The 13,473-nt window shown below is 44.5% G+C and overlaps 1 protein-coding gene across 1 annotated transcript in view; it reads left to right on the top strand.

The window, feature by feature from the left end:
• The window catches only part of ADAMTS9 (ADAM metallopeptidase with thrombospondin type 1 motif 9), a 90,595-nt gene that overhangs the window by 19,132 nt on the left and 57,990 nt on the right, over positions 1 to 13,473 (top strand). The window contains exons 9-12 of the mRNA XM_054161136.1: positions 110 to 256; positions 1,123 to 1,264; positions 1,488 to 1,592; positions 6,246 to 6,391. Of these exons, the coding sequence (XP_054017111.1) occupies positions 110 to 256; positions 1,123 to 1,264; positions 1,488 to 1,592; positions 6,246 to 6,391 (540 nt within the window). The remainder of the gene's footprint in view (positions 1 to 109; positions 257 to 1,122; positions 1,265 to 1,487; positions 1,593 to 6,245; positions 6,392 to 13,473) is intronic.

Genomic DNA, 13,473 nt, shown 5'->3' with positions numbered 1-13,473 from the left:
GAAAAAGTCTTGCATCTTCCTATATTTAGCTCAAGTTGTTCTTGCTATACTAAATAATTGATGTTTGCCACTTGAGTGACTCTACTTTTCACTGCTGTTTTTCTCTTAGCTTTAACATGCCACATGATGACAATCATAAGTGTAAAGAAGATGGAGGTAAAAATCAACAGCATGTCATGGCACCAACACTCAACTTCTACACCAATCCCTGGACGTGGTCAAAATGCAGTAGGAAATACATCACTGAATTTCTGGAGTAAGGCTTTGCATATGGATTTGTTGGGCTGATTTTACATGTGCATGCATCCCATGGGGTTCTTCAGTTAATCTGAAGTCCTAACGTGCAGTGTTCAGAGGAAATCAGAAGGATTTGTCTGTGCACGCATCCTTTACATAGAGCAGGAATGTACCCCTGGCATCCAGTCCCTGCCAGTTTAGCCTCATGATAAGCTGGCAAGGACCAGCCTCTCTATGGGGATGAATAAGTCTTCCCCCATGGATATTGCTTTAAAGGAATGTATGTTCTCCTTGAACCTGAAGAGTGAGTTTTCCAAGCCCTGTGGCCCAGATACGGAGCTGTGTTTTAGGAGGCAGATTGAATCTGCCTTTCTGCTTCACAGGTCAAGATAAAGCCCTGGCACTAGTCCATGGTGGGAACACTGTTCCAGGAGCCTGCGGGTCAGTTTGATGCACAGTGATCGCCCATTTTGCTGTGATGCCTTCCTATATGCTGTGATGGGGAACAGCATGAGAGCCATGATGATGTTCTGGCAAATCCAGGAGCTCGGTCCTTCAGACGGTTCTGCTGCAAATCAATGATTTTCTGTCTAACTATGTACCAGCGCTTGCTCAGCAGCTAAATGTGGGTTGTGCACACTCAGAAATGCTTTTGCCAGGGTAGCTGACTGCACTGTGGTGGATGGTCATTAGCACAGCACAGGCATTGTGGTGGTGAATGGGTAATGCACCCTCCTGTGGTCCTGTGCTTGAGCCTGCAGTAGCTGTTGTAGTGCTTGTGGCAAATGTGGTGTGCATATACCCTAAGGCTAGCTCAGGTAAACACCAATGGGTTCTGGCCTTGTCACCTCCTGTTTAACACCATTTTTCTGCTTTCTGTTGTAGTACTGGTTATGGCGAATGTTTGCTTGATGAACCTTCATCAAGAACTTACACGTTGCCTCAGCAGCTCCCAGGCCTGATTTATGACGTTAACAAACAGTGTGAGTTAATTTTTGGACCTGGATCTCAAGTGTGCCCGTATATGGTAAGTGGAATTTCACACCTTGGTTTTGCTTGTGTAGCCAGAGCATACTAAGGCCGCATGGGGTTGGATGAATGGGAGGCTCAAGAGCTATCAAATTACTGTCCAGCTTGTGAGTTCATGATAAGTCCTAGAGGGATAGTTTCATAAAGTATTATCTATGTGGTAGGGCACATGGCACGTGTTTATTTAATATCTTTTAATGTCTTTTCAATAACTTAAGCAGATGCAGTGCCGACGTCTTTGGTGTATTAACATTGATGGCGCACACAAGGGATGTCGCACCCAGCACACACCTTGGGCTGATGGGACAGAATGTGAGCCTGGAAAGGTCTGTAACGCCCTCTGGTTCATGCCTCTTAGCTATGTTTACTAGGGTTCAGGCGAATCATAGCAGTCACAATCATTCCGTCCTAATGGCCACTTGTATGGTGCACAGCTTCAAACTACAAGGGTGGAAGCCCAAAGCAGCTCTCTGTATTTTAAGCCTGGTGCTCATGGGTCAGCTCTGCCCCAGATAATGGGATTAAAATCAACTGCTTGGCATAATGTTGTTTAAAGTAGATATTCCTTCTGCAGTGCTTATTTTTCTAAATTAATGCCCTTGAGTGAACTCTTGAGGAAAAACTTTTGCAAAGCTTCTCTAGGCTTTTATTAGAAATTTCCTATGTGATGTGACCAATTAGTAATTTTATGTAACATAAACTTGCCAACTGGCTTCTCATTTTGACAACTTCAGAGTAAAATATAGAATGAGTTGACATTTTCTGTATGGAATATTTTTGGCAGTAATTCACAGAAACTTCCAATTTCCATGTGCAGTGTTAATTTTCAGCTAGCATTGTGGTTTCTAGAATAAGTATTTAGTTTTCAGTTGTCCAGATCTGGAGGAAAAGTAGTTGAGGGTTTTTCTTTTTCTTTTATTGGGATACTGAAGCTTCTGAAGAAAAATGCTAAGTAGTTTTTGACATTTGTGCCTGAACAAATACATTCTCCCTCTGGGTCTGCTGGAAAAAAAAGTGTGATGTTATTCTGCGAGGTGTAGCTTTAAAAACTGCTTTACTAGCTATTAATGATCAACAAAGGTTTCTTTAGAGTCTACATTTTAATTCATAGTCTTTCAAATGTATTTTAATAAAAATAGCTGCATACTATTTCAGATAGAATTTTCCATACAGACTGTGCATCTCCTGGTAATTAGTATTTTAGTGTATGTGTCTGAAAAGTCCATTGTTCCGTGACACTTGACAATGGGCATAATGTATTAATTTGCCTTCCTTTCTTAGAGAAAAGTGCAGTCAACATATTTGGGGTTTTTGTTAAGAACATGCATTAGAGTTATGGTTGGAAATCCTATTCCTCTGCTACTTCTTGGAGCCAGTGGTGCACCAGTATTTTCTGGGTTTATGTAAAATGCCCCTCTTTTGAGACTCAGGATAAAGCTTAGGCATCTGTGGAGTCCCCGTGACTTGAGCCTTTGTGTCTTCAACTCCTCAGTTTGTGAGCTTGAGGTCTGCCTACCACTGGAAACTCAGAAATAACTCTTTTCTTGAAATTCCAAAAATCTAGCCTGAAATTTTATTCTGACAGACCTGCCGTTACCTTTGGATATGGCCAGAGTGATATGCAAGCAACTGCAATGGAGCACTTTAGCACTTCCTCAGTCCTCTATGTCCTGCAAAAGACAATGTCCAGCTTCATGGCTCTTAATAATTTTGCTTTTGTGTAAGCAAAAACTTTTCAGTCCACAAATTTAGACAATTTGACAAGTTTAGACAAATTAGATACATGTGACCTGATCTTCTCAGCCAAGAGCAGCTTGACTCTTAAGCTGTGCTGTCCTGTCCTGTCCTGTCCTATCCTATCCTAATGCAGTCCACTTGTGTTAGGGCATTTGAATGTATTGTCACAACAAAGCATTACAGTGTATTTCTTGTATCTGTGTGTTAGTCTACATCAAGCTGAAGGTTTGGATCATCATAAGCTTTCCTCCTCAGTGTTTTCTTGGGCTTGTAAAGTGCTGAGGTGGGAGACTTGAGTGCTTTCCGTTGGAATAAATCGCTATTTTGGTACTCTGCTGTGGCCAGGAGCCCCATCAAACTGCTGCTTGCTGACTAATGCTGTGCATCATGTCTGCATGTTTAAAGCCTGTGATACATAGGTTGGCAGATGGAGAGAATACCATTCTATTTCTGAGGGAGATATCTTTGGAAATGAGGGAGCCTGAACAGCTAAAAAAATAATAATAATTAAAAAATAGCTAAAACTACTAGGATGTAGATTTAACCAGGCTCTAAATTTATTCTTAAACCAACATGGGAGCATTAGTATGTGCACATTTTGCATGTGAGGACACTGAATCTGATATGCTTAAATCAAGTAATAAGCCCAGCGCAGAGTTTGGCCTTTACTGGGTGAGCACCAGTTGTGATGGTTTACAGCTTTTCACAGCACCAGTGTGTTGTCAGGTGGAAAAAAAAATCACTGAAAGAAAAGAAAGAGTGTGGTAAACCCGGGCCTCTATCTCTTGTGGTTTTCAGGGTTGTTAAAGAATAGTAAAAGAAGAGTAGCCGAATAGTAATCATTTCTTTCTCCTGCCGTATGGCAGCAGGTAGCGTATCTGTTATGCATGCATGAAGCTTCACAGCACTTGTCTGCCCCCTGCTAATCTATTCAGCTGAAGTCAGCCCAAGGATGGGAGCTGGATTTGGTGAATTATCTGGGACTCCAGTAGCAAGACAAAGGAAAGGAAAGTCTGTTGTAGTGTCTCCTGTCCCTTCCATTGCTCTCCTCCTCAACTGTGTATCTAAGTTATTTTGAATTTGCTCCAGACAAAAAAACTCTTTTATTCTCTTCAGTTCACTAATCTGTATGCTCATAGGAAGGAGAACCCTGGCAGGCTGTTTAGTTTCTCTGTTGTAACTCAGCACAGAAATTATTTTTAAAATGCAAAGGCACAAAGGTTGCACAGCCAGCCTGTTCACAGTGCAATCCCAAGAAACACCATTGCCTTTCCATAAGATAATCTTGCTGTCTATTTAAAACAGCTGCTTCCACCTTCACCCTTAAGTTGCCAGCAACTCCAAGCCCCCGATTTTTAATGAAATTAAGGGATATAGGTGATTTCCTGGTTAATTCTCAACCATCAGATAGGAGACATATAGGTCATGTCACGGTCTGTTAGCTGTGTATATTCACTAGTTAGCTATTCAGTCGTCTTTCTCTGGGTCAGTGGTGCCAAGCATGGCTGTGGTTATATATTTAGCTGTGAGCATCAACATTGCTGCAAGACGTTCCCCACTGGGACAGCACTGTTGGATTGGTGTCATGTATTTTTGTCTGTTGATAATAGCTGTCAGACCTCTTTGTCCCTGTGCAGGCCTGGCAGAGGGGTGCTCATCCTGCAGTTTTTCAAACCTCTAAATGTCAGGAAGAATTGTGAATCATGAGGGTTTGTCCTGCAGCAAAGAAATGGGCATTTCACCTGATTTTATTCCTGCCTTTTACTGTAGCAGATATTTTCCAGCCAGTTTCTCTCTGAGGAATCAAATTTTCAGATGAAAGTAAATCCAAGGCATGTTGCAGCCTAGAGACCAGGCTCAGCTCTGAGCAAACACTGCATTCAGAGTCCATGCTACAAGTTGTTCAGCTGTGCTGCAAACCATGCCCATAGGCAAATGTACCTGAGGTCAGCTTTCTTCATCAGCAGAACAGCATGGCAAGATATAACCACTGTGGGCTAAAGGTACTAAAATGCTGCAGAGCCAGTGGCCCATGGGCTGGGTACACAACCCCCATGATAACTTGGGTTTGCTCTCTTTTGCTAGATAGCTTTCTCTGAGGTGGTTCATAAGGATGTCTGAAAAGAGGTGAGAACTCATGGTGTGTCTTGACACAGCCTTGTTGTGCTGTTAGTAATAGGGCTGAGAAAATGTGTTACATGTGCAAATTCAACCCCATTTCCATAAAGATCATCAGATGTTTCCCTGACTGTAGAGTATCTGATGTGAAGAAATATTGCAAGGGAATATTTTAGTGATGCATTACATGTTTTCTTCTTTAAGTATTTAACCTCTTTTAATCTGTGGGCGATCATCAATGTTTGGGTATCCTACAGTGGCAAAGATTTCAGCATCTGCCAGCAGCGGAGTGTGTCTCTGGGTTTAAATCTGCCTTAGGAAGCACTGTTCAGTGAGAAGGAAGCCTTGCTCTCACGAGTCTTGTGGACGCGTTCTCCATGCACTCTGATGGGGCCAGAAAGTGGCTTCCCTTGATCGTATCTCTCCAGAAGTTCATGTAGTTGAACTAGCAAACATACCACAAAGGGACATCATTTAAGAAAATGTCCTGTCCATGAAAATGGAGGACAGGGGCTTGCCAAGATAATTTAAGCCAGTTTTCCAAACAAAAGAAAAGAGTTAGAGCTGGAAAACAAAAGTGTAGTCCAGGCCTTGGCAAGTTTCATGTTATGACTGAGTGAAAAAAAAGTACTTTGGACTGAGGAATTATTTTTCTATTTTATTTGCCCTTTGAATTTGAAAGTTTCCTTTCCTGCTTTGTACAGCTGTGGGGAGGTTTGAGAGTTCCCTGTTTTCTTCCCTACTGTCTGTCTCCTCCTGTGACATGGTGTGGTTCCTGCTGCTCTCCAGGAAATCAGATATGCAACTTTTTTAAAAGCCATGACCATTGCCATGCTGTTTGGCAGCAGTAAATGGGGAATATTTGATGGTTGCTCTTGTCCTCAAGTCATCTTCCCGTGAATCATTCCCACGGACTCTGCAGCTTGCCTTCACTTCTTCATTTAAGGGTACAGGGAGATGAAAAATATAGGGGTGACAGACAAAAAGTCATGAAGTCAAGTTTCATTTAATTGCAAAATCTTTGCTGCATTTTGTGTGTGTTTGAGAAATAAGTAAGTATGGGTATTGGTGTCTGGGATGGTCACCAGTGGTCACCTCTTCCCATCTCTCTCCCCTACATGCAGCACTGCCGCTTTGGGATGTGTGTGCCCAAAGAGCGAGAGGCGCCCATGATAGATGGAGCATGGGGGACGTGGAGCCCTTTCGGGACTTGCTCGAGAACCTGTGGTGGTGGCATAAAGACGGCGATACGGGAATGCAACAGGCCTGAGTAAGTGCATGGAGGGGGAGTGCCAGTGGATGAAATGGGGAAAAGCAATTGGGTTGCCCAAATGGGCTGAAATCCCCTTCGACTGTCCCTAGTCCACATGCACCCAGGGAACCGGTGGCTTTGCCTGGCACAGGTGAGACAGGACAAGAACCAAGGAGGAGCCAGTCTCCTTTTTGATCTGTGGGTGAAGGGATCCCTTTTTAATGCACTTTAATGGAGAGAGAAGGGAAAAGCTAACATCTATATGGGCTTACTGCCTCCTGTTTCCCTGGGGAGGTGCAACTGTAGTCTCACTTCCAAAGGTGCTTCTCTTCCTCCAAAGCTGTGGATCAGAAAGGAGGGAGAAGGGAAAGAGACATGGTTTTGTCTATTTTTTACCATTTTACCCCTGCTTTGGTTGCTTTTGCAGCTGTTCCTACAGGCCAGATGCATTATACAGTTTTCTCCCACTTTACTCCTGCTTTGGCTGGTTTTGCAGCTTTTGGCTGCTCATGCAGCTGATCCTTTATACAGTTACATGTGAGCTGGTGCAGACTAGCTAAACCTCAGCAGAAATCTGTGCTCCATTAAAAAGTGGCACTCAAAAATGTTTGCCATCAGCCTGGAATGTAAATTCCTGCACCCTTTGAAATGGCAGTGAATTTTGCTGCAGGCTGCAAGAAGACAAATGTGTGGCCAGCAAAATATTAGTAATAGGTTGAGCAACTGGTATGAAAACAGCCTGTCTACATAAAATGTGAATTGTGCTGGTTTCTGTTTAACTGCTTCTTTTCAGCCTGTGGGAGAAGGAAAGGCTAGGCAGGATGCTTTCTGGGCTCTCATTTGAGACTAAGACATGTAGAAGAGAGGGCTCTGCAGAGCCAGTTGAGCCAAAGGGCATAAAAAGATTGAGCAGCCTCATTCCACTTTCTTATCATTGGTCTTGGACAGCTTATTACCAAGCAAATTGTCGTGAGTGATGTGCCAGTGCCGCTTTCATTAGTGCTAATGGAAGAGGGGAGAGCTTGTACCTGCAGCACCAGTGGTGAAGTGACAAGAGGGGCTGGCTCGGCACGGCTGGACAAGCGCTGGAAGAGAAGGTTGAGGCTTAAGGGAGTAGGTCATCAGCACATTAATTAATGTGATGCTGAAAAACACAAGCACAAAGAAGTTCTCGTCTTGCTGTGCTGAGTCAGCACACAACATATGGTCTTCCAGTAGCCATAGAGACGCACACAAAAAATGTCTTTCCACATGCAAAAATAGCCATGCTGCCAAACCTTTGGATGCTGTCAGTGAGATGTATCCCCATCTTCTGGAGAGGCATCTGTTTGGACTGCTATCTTTTTGTGATAGAAAATGTCCTTTATCCTAAGGGCTAGCCAAGGGATTCTAAATTCCATCTTCTCTTATAGCTTGTGTTCTGTATCTTGGCATTCCATGAGGCATATTCCTTTGGCTGGGATTTGCAAAAGCACCTAAATACACTCGGCACCAAGCTGCTTGTGACATCCCCTGTGCTTATCATTAATAGTGGTTATTTTCCAAGCCCCCTTTCAAGAGCCATGTAGCTGGCACTGGCCTTTTCACTAACCCCTTGCAAAGTCTCTGCAAGGAGTCATCTGCCCTAGCACCATACACAGAACTTTACACTGTCTCTGTGCTTCTGTCCCTGTAATTTGACATCGTTGCCTGGGCTCCTGCTGTCTGCATACCTGTTATCATGGGGCTGCTGAGATGAAGAAAATGAATGGGGCACTGCTGAGTACTTTCAAAGGACTTAAAAAATATACAGGGTTTCTCCTCTGCTGTAGAAGGCAGCAAAACCAACCTAGATCATAGAATCAATAAGGTAGGAAAAGACCTCAAACGTCATCAAGACCAACCTGTCACCCAAGACCTCATGACTACTAAACCATGGCTTCAAGTGCCACATCCAATCCCTTTTTGAACACCTCCAGGGACAGTGACTCCACCACTTCCCCTAAGGTCTAAAATAGTTTTTAGTAAGTCTTTTATATTCCAAGATGCTTTAGATATTCATTTTTCTTATTCAAAGATGCTTTAGCTTTTTTAAGCTTTTTCTGTGTGTAAGGATCTGGGGTAGAATCTTGCATGCTGGTAGAATATTGTGTTAAAGAGCTGTGCGCCTCTGAAATTGCAGCAGGCTGTGTTTTGACACTGAAGGAATGTAGTAGCTAACCAGACCAGACCCTTCCCATCAGGACTACCCACTTGGGAACGGGAGGCTGGCTGATACAGACAAAGCCCATGACTGCAATGTGTCACAGAGAAGGTCTGTGGTGCAAGCCCTAGTTTTCAAAGCAAAGCATAGTTGCAGAATTGTAGGGAAAAGGCATATTTCATAAGATGTCAATATTGGGAGCCCAGTTTGGGGAATGGCTTTCTAAATGGGGCAGTGTTATCTCTGGGTGTAAGTCAGATCGTGTGTGCATTTTTTAGTCCATTACAGAGGCAACCACCTGCTCTGAAAGCTGGCCGAGCTTGCCATGTAAACTCATCTATAGAGAACTGTGCTGGCCACTGGCAGCACACATATCAATTCCCTGTGCCCAGGGCTTCCTGAGATGCTGCAAAGGAGATCTCAAACTGATTTGTGCATGCTAGAACTTCACAGATTTTTCTGCGGTCAGGGTGCACAGGCAGATGTGCAAATGAACATACATGCCCCACATGTTAGTTCTCTAGGAGCCTTTTGTTTTGGCAGTCTGAGTGTCCCAGGCAGAACTCCTGGGGCTGAGCATGTGCAAAGCACCCTCAGAACAACACTTCTTGGTCAAATGCCTGTGCCTGGTGCTCCTGGGCTGCTAAGAGATGGGTGCTGCCTCAAGGTTTGTGAGCAAAAGTGCTTGGGGTTAGTAACTGCAGATGATGCACTAATCATTGTATATTAAAGACCTGTTGAGGTGGGAATGGGTATGAGACCCTGCTGTCCCCAGACTTGTCTGCTGTGCCCTGAGAATTTCTGGTGTACTGGAAGGAACACAGCAAAGCTGGGGTGTGTGCAGGAGCTTGTGAGGGCAACAATGCTAGATGCAAGTCCACAGCAGCTGTTAAGTGATCAGATAGACGATTCAGGGAGAAGGGAAATCAGGGCAGAATAAGGAGGTTTCTAGACATGTACTGCTTTCCCTTCTATCTCTGTGGTACATTGATGGTTATCCATAAAAATATTATGCGGTGGGAATAGAATAGAATTAACCGGGTTGGAAAAGACCTTTGAGATCAAGACCAACCTATCATTCAACATCATCTGATCAACTAAACCATGGCACCAAGCGCCCCATACAGTCTCTTCCTAAACACCTCCAGTGATGGTGACTCCACCACCTCCCCAGGCAGCCCATTCCAACAGCCAAACACTCTTTCTATGAAGAACTTCTTCCTAGCATCCTGCCTAAACCTCCCCTGGCACAGCCTGAGACTGTGTCCTCTTCTTCTGGTGCTGGTTGCCTGGGAGAAGAGACCAACCCCCACCTGGCTACAACCTCCCTTCAGGTAGTTGTAGACAGCAATAAGGTCTCTGAGCCTCCTCCAGCCTAAGCACCCCAGCTCCCTCAGCCTCTCCTCACAGGGCTGTGCTCCAAACCCCTCACCAGGTTTGTTGCCCATCTCTGGACACCTTCCAGCAACTCAACATCTTTCCTAAACTGAGGGGCCCAGAACTGGACACAGTACTCAAGGTGTGGCCTAACCAGTGCAGTGTACAGGGGCAGAATGACCTCCCTGCTCCTGCTGGCCACACTGTACCTGTTACAGGCCAGGATGCCATTGGCCTTCTTGGCCACCTGTGCACACTGCTGGCTCATGTTCAGCCTACTATCAACCAGTACCCCCAGAAGCATCCTGTATTTCTTTGTGACATTGAAAATTAATGTTAAATGAGGCTGACTTATTTTTCAGGGCCAGCTTTTTCTGTTTACTCAGACTCCCTGAAAAGCAATGTTGGTTTAAAAACACCCTAAAAGTGTCAGGGTGAGCTTGGGACTGTTTTGAAATGTCAGAAGTATGTCTGGTTCTTCAGCACCAAACACTAAGCGTGGGGAGATTTACTACCGCTGTTACGAAGCTGACAGTTTGGAACATGATGGCAAGTTTTAGCATCCTTCAGTTTGTGGTATGGCCTTGTGTTCAATGCTATCTCCATTTCACAGGTCATGTCTGGAGAAAAGGAAACTGGCTGGTAGCTTGAGATCTTAGGATTTTGTTAGACATAGCCATTAAAACAAACAGACAGACAAACAAACCAACAACAAGAAAAGGCTCCTGTATGTTGTTCTCAACTAACTTAATATTTAAAAGCCTAATTTTAACTAAATGGAAGTCCCTTGGAAGCAGTGTGGTTGCCTTTTAAAATGTTGTAGTTGCAAATTTTTTTGCTTTGTTACAGGTTTGTGTAATTTAGAGCCTTTGTCAAACTGCAGCAGTTCCTGCTTGCAGTATAAGTGTTTTTGAAGTGAAAATGATGAATCCTGTTAACTCTTCCATGAATGATTCAGACTTACCAAGGCCTGGAGTGTGCTGCTGCCGCAGCTAAGATGTTTCTTCAGGTACTGTGGGGTCAAGATGGCCAAGATGTCCCTTTGTAGCTGGAGGAAGATAATTTGCCTGCATGACAATAGAATCATAGAATTGCTTTGGTGATAAGAGACTCAGATTATTGAGTACAGCTGGTAACCCAGAACTACCAGGCCACCACTAAACCGTGTCCCTCAGCACCACATCTACACGTCTTTACAGTGTCTCCACAGAGGTATAAATATCTCCAGTGGCAACTCTCCCACATCCCTGAGTGGCATGTTCCAGTGATTCACAACAATTTCTGTGAATAATTTTTTCCCAATATCCAACCTAAACCTACTCTGATGCAACTCAAGACCATTTTCTTTCATTTTATCACTTGATACTAGGAAGAAGAGACCAACCTACACCTCACTACAACTTTCTTTCAGGTAGTTGTGAAGAGCAGGAAGGTGTCCCTTCAGCCTTCTCTTCTTCATACTAAACAACCCCAGTTTCTTCAGCTGCTTCTCATAAGACTTGTTCACTAGACCCTTCAGGAACTTTGTTGTCCTTCTCTGCACACACTCTAGCACCTCAATGTCCTTCTTGTAGTGAGTGGCCCAAAACTTAACCCAGTATTCGAAGTATGGCCTCAGCAATGTGAATTGCAGGGGCATGGTCACTGCCTTAGTCCTGCTAGCTACATGATTTTTGATACAGGCCAGGATGCTGTTGGCCTTCTTGGCCACCTGAGCATACTGCTGGCTCATGTTCAGCTGCCTCTCAACTAACATCCCTCAGTCTTTTTCTGCCAGCAGCTTTCCAACCACTCTGCCCCAAGCCTGTAGTGTTGCATAGGGTTATTGTGACCCACGTTCCGGACCCAGCACTTGGCCTTGTTGAACCTCATCTTATTTTCCTTGGCCCATCAGATATGGCTTTCCAGATCTCTCTGCAGAGCCTCCCTAATCTCAAGCACATCAACACTCTCACCTAACTTGGAAGTCTGCAAACTTACTGAAGGTATTAGTCTGCATAATGGACTTCAGCGGTGGGAAGACCCCATCAACCACCATTGTGCCTGCAAGGCAGGAGTCCACAGGGGCTGCTGTGCTTTGTTAGCTCTGCAGTGATCCCAGGTGTAACAGGTAAATTGTTTCAAATTGTTTGTCATACCAAGGTGTAGAATAGGCTAAATTGGTAGAAACCAAGTTTAAACTTGCTCTACTAGGAACTGGTGTGATATCAGCCTATAAACAGGAGCTTGCACTGGGTGCTGTGTGGTTGCTTGAGCTCTTTATCACTGGTGCTTGCTTGATTGCAAGCAGCAGAAACCTTTGCAAATGACACATGCTTGTTTTCCAGCTGGCACATGAAAGCTGCCCTCAGAGCAGTTAGAGCTGATGTTACCAGCTCTTGCTCCAGGCTGTGCCTAAAGACAAATCATATCCTTCAGCATTTAGGGTAGGATCTGAGGGGTCTGCAGCACAGCAGTGTGTATCTTGGTGAAGAGAGGATGCTAGCAGGAAAAATCCCGTGTGTGTAGCTGATAGTGCTCTGCATCTCTCCTTTGGCTGCTGGAGGAGGCAATTCCTTCTGCCAGACCTGTGAGCATCCCTAGCATGATGAAGATGGGGTGGTGAGAAGCCTGCCTGCCCTTCCCTGCTTTTTGCAAATTATCTTTCGGCAAGTGCAAGCTGTTCTGTGCCTCTTGGTCTCTCCATTTATTCCACAGGAACTCTACTACTGGAATCACAAATGGTTTTCAAATGTAAGAGTGAAGAATTGTTACTTGTAGGAGAAAAGACACATCTGGGCTTCCTAGATGGTTGATGTGCAGAGATGCTAAAAAAATAGTGTTCAGCTGTTGGAACTTCTTGACTCACTGTGTGTGGAGACCCTCACACATGTGCAGAGAGGTTCTGTCTTTGTTATACTAGGAGACCCTGGCTGCATGAAATGTGGACAACTTACGGTGAGCATCTCTGTACTAAGGGAAGTGTCTCCAAATGTACAAACCAGCTTCCTTCCCAAGGAGGCTCAAAGGGAAGATGCACTTTGCCAACATGCTTGGGGCACACACAGGCATCTCGTTCCAGGGCAAGGCAGAGCTGATCCTGAAGAAAAACCCTGAAAAGCAGGAGGTGTGGTTGTCAGGACTTCAGTGCCTGATTAGTCACTTTTCTGACCTGTACTTCTTTCTACTTGTTTTGTTCAGGTTTGGGTAGAAGATGTAGATTTAGTGGTTATTTTGCATCAGAGGCTGGAGGTGGGCACAGATGTTGTACCAATCTTCACAAGCCTCTATACATGTGCCCTGGCTATACATGGTCAGGACAGAGCAGTTTGGTCACTCAGGATGCTCTTGGCCTCTGCTGACTTCTTTGAAATAGTCTGTTAAAGGGAGAGGCTGGGGCTAACCTCAGCCAGTGGAGGCTTTCCTGTGCTGATAGCTAAGATGCAGGTTAACTTCATCTACCACTAGTGTGGGCTTTAGTTGGTATAATGTTTCCTTTTTGAGTAATTACTACTTTGCCCAAGTTTACCTTGGCAACATTTCATCCAGCTTGCAATGCCTT

Source organism: Dryobates pubescens, chromosome 1, assembly GCF_014839835.1.
Source record: "Dryobates pubescens isolate bDryPub1 chromosome 1, bDryPub1.pri, whole genome shotgun sequence".
NCBI lineage: Eukaryota > Metazoa > Chordata > Aves > Piciformes > Picidae > Dryobates > Dryobates pubescens.
The sequence above is the reverse complement of the archived record's forward strand: the minus strand, read 5'-3'. Positions and strand labels throughout refer to the sequence as shown.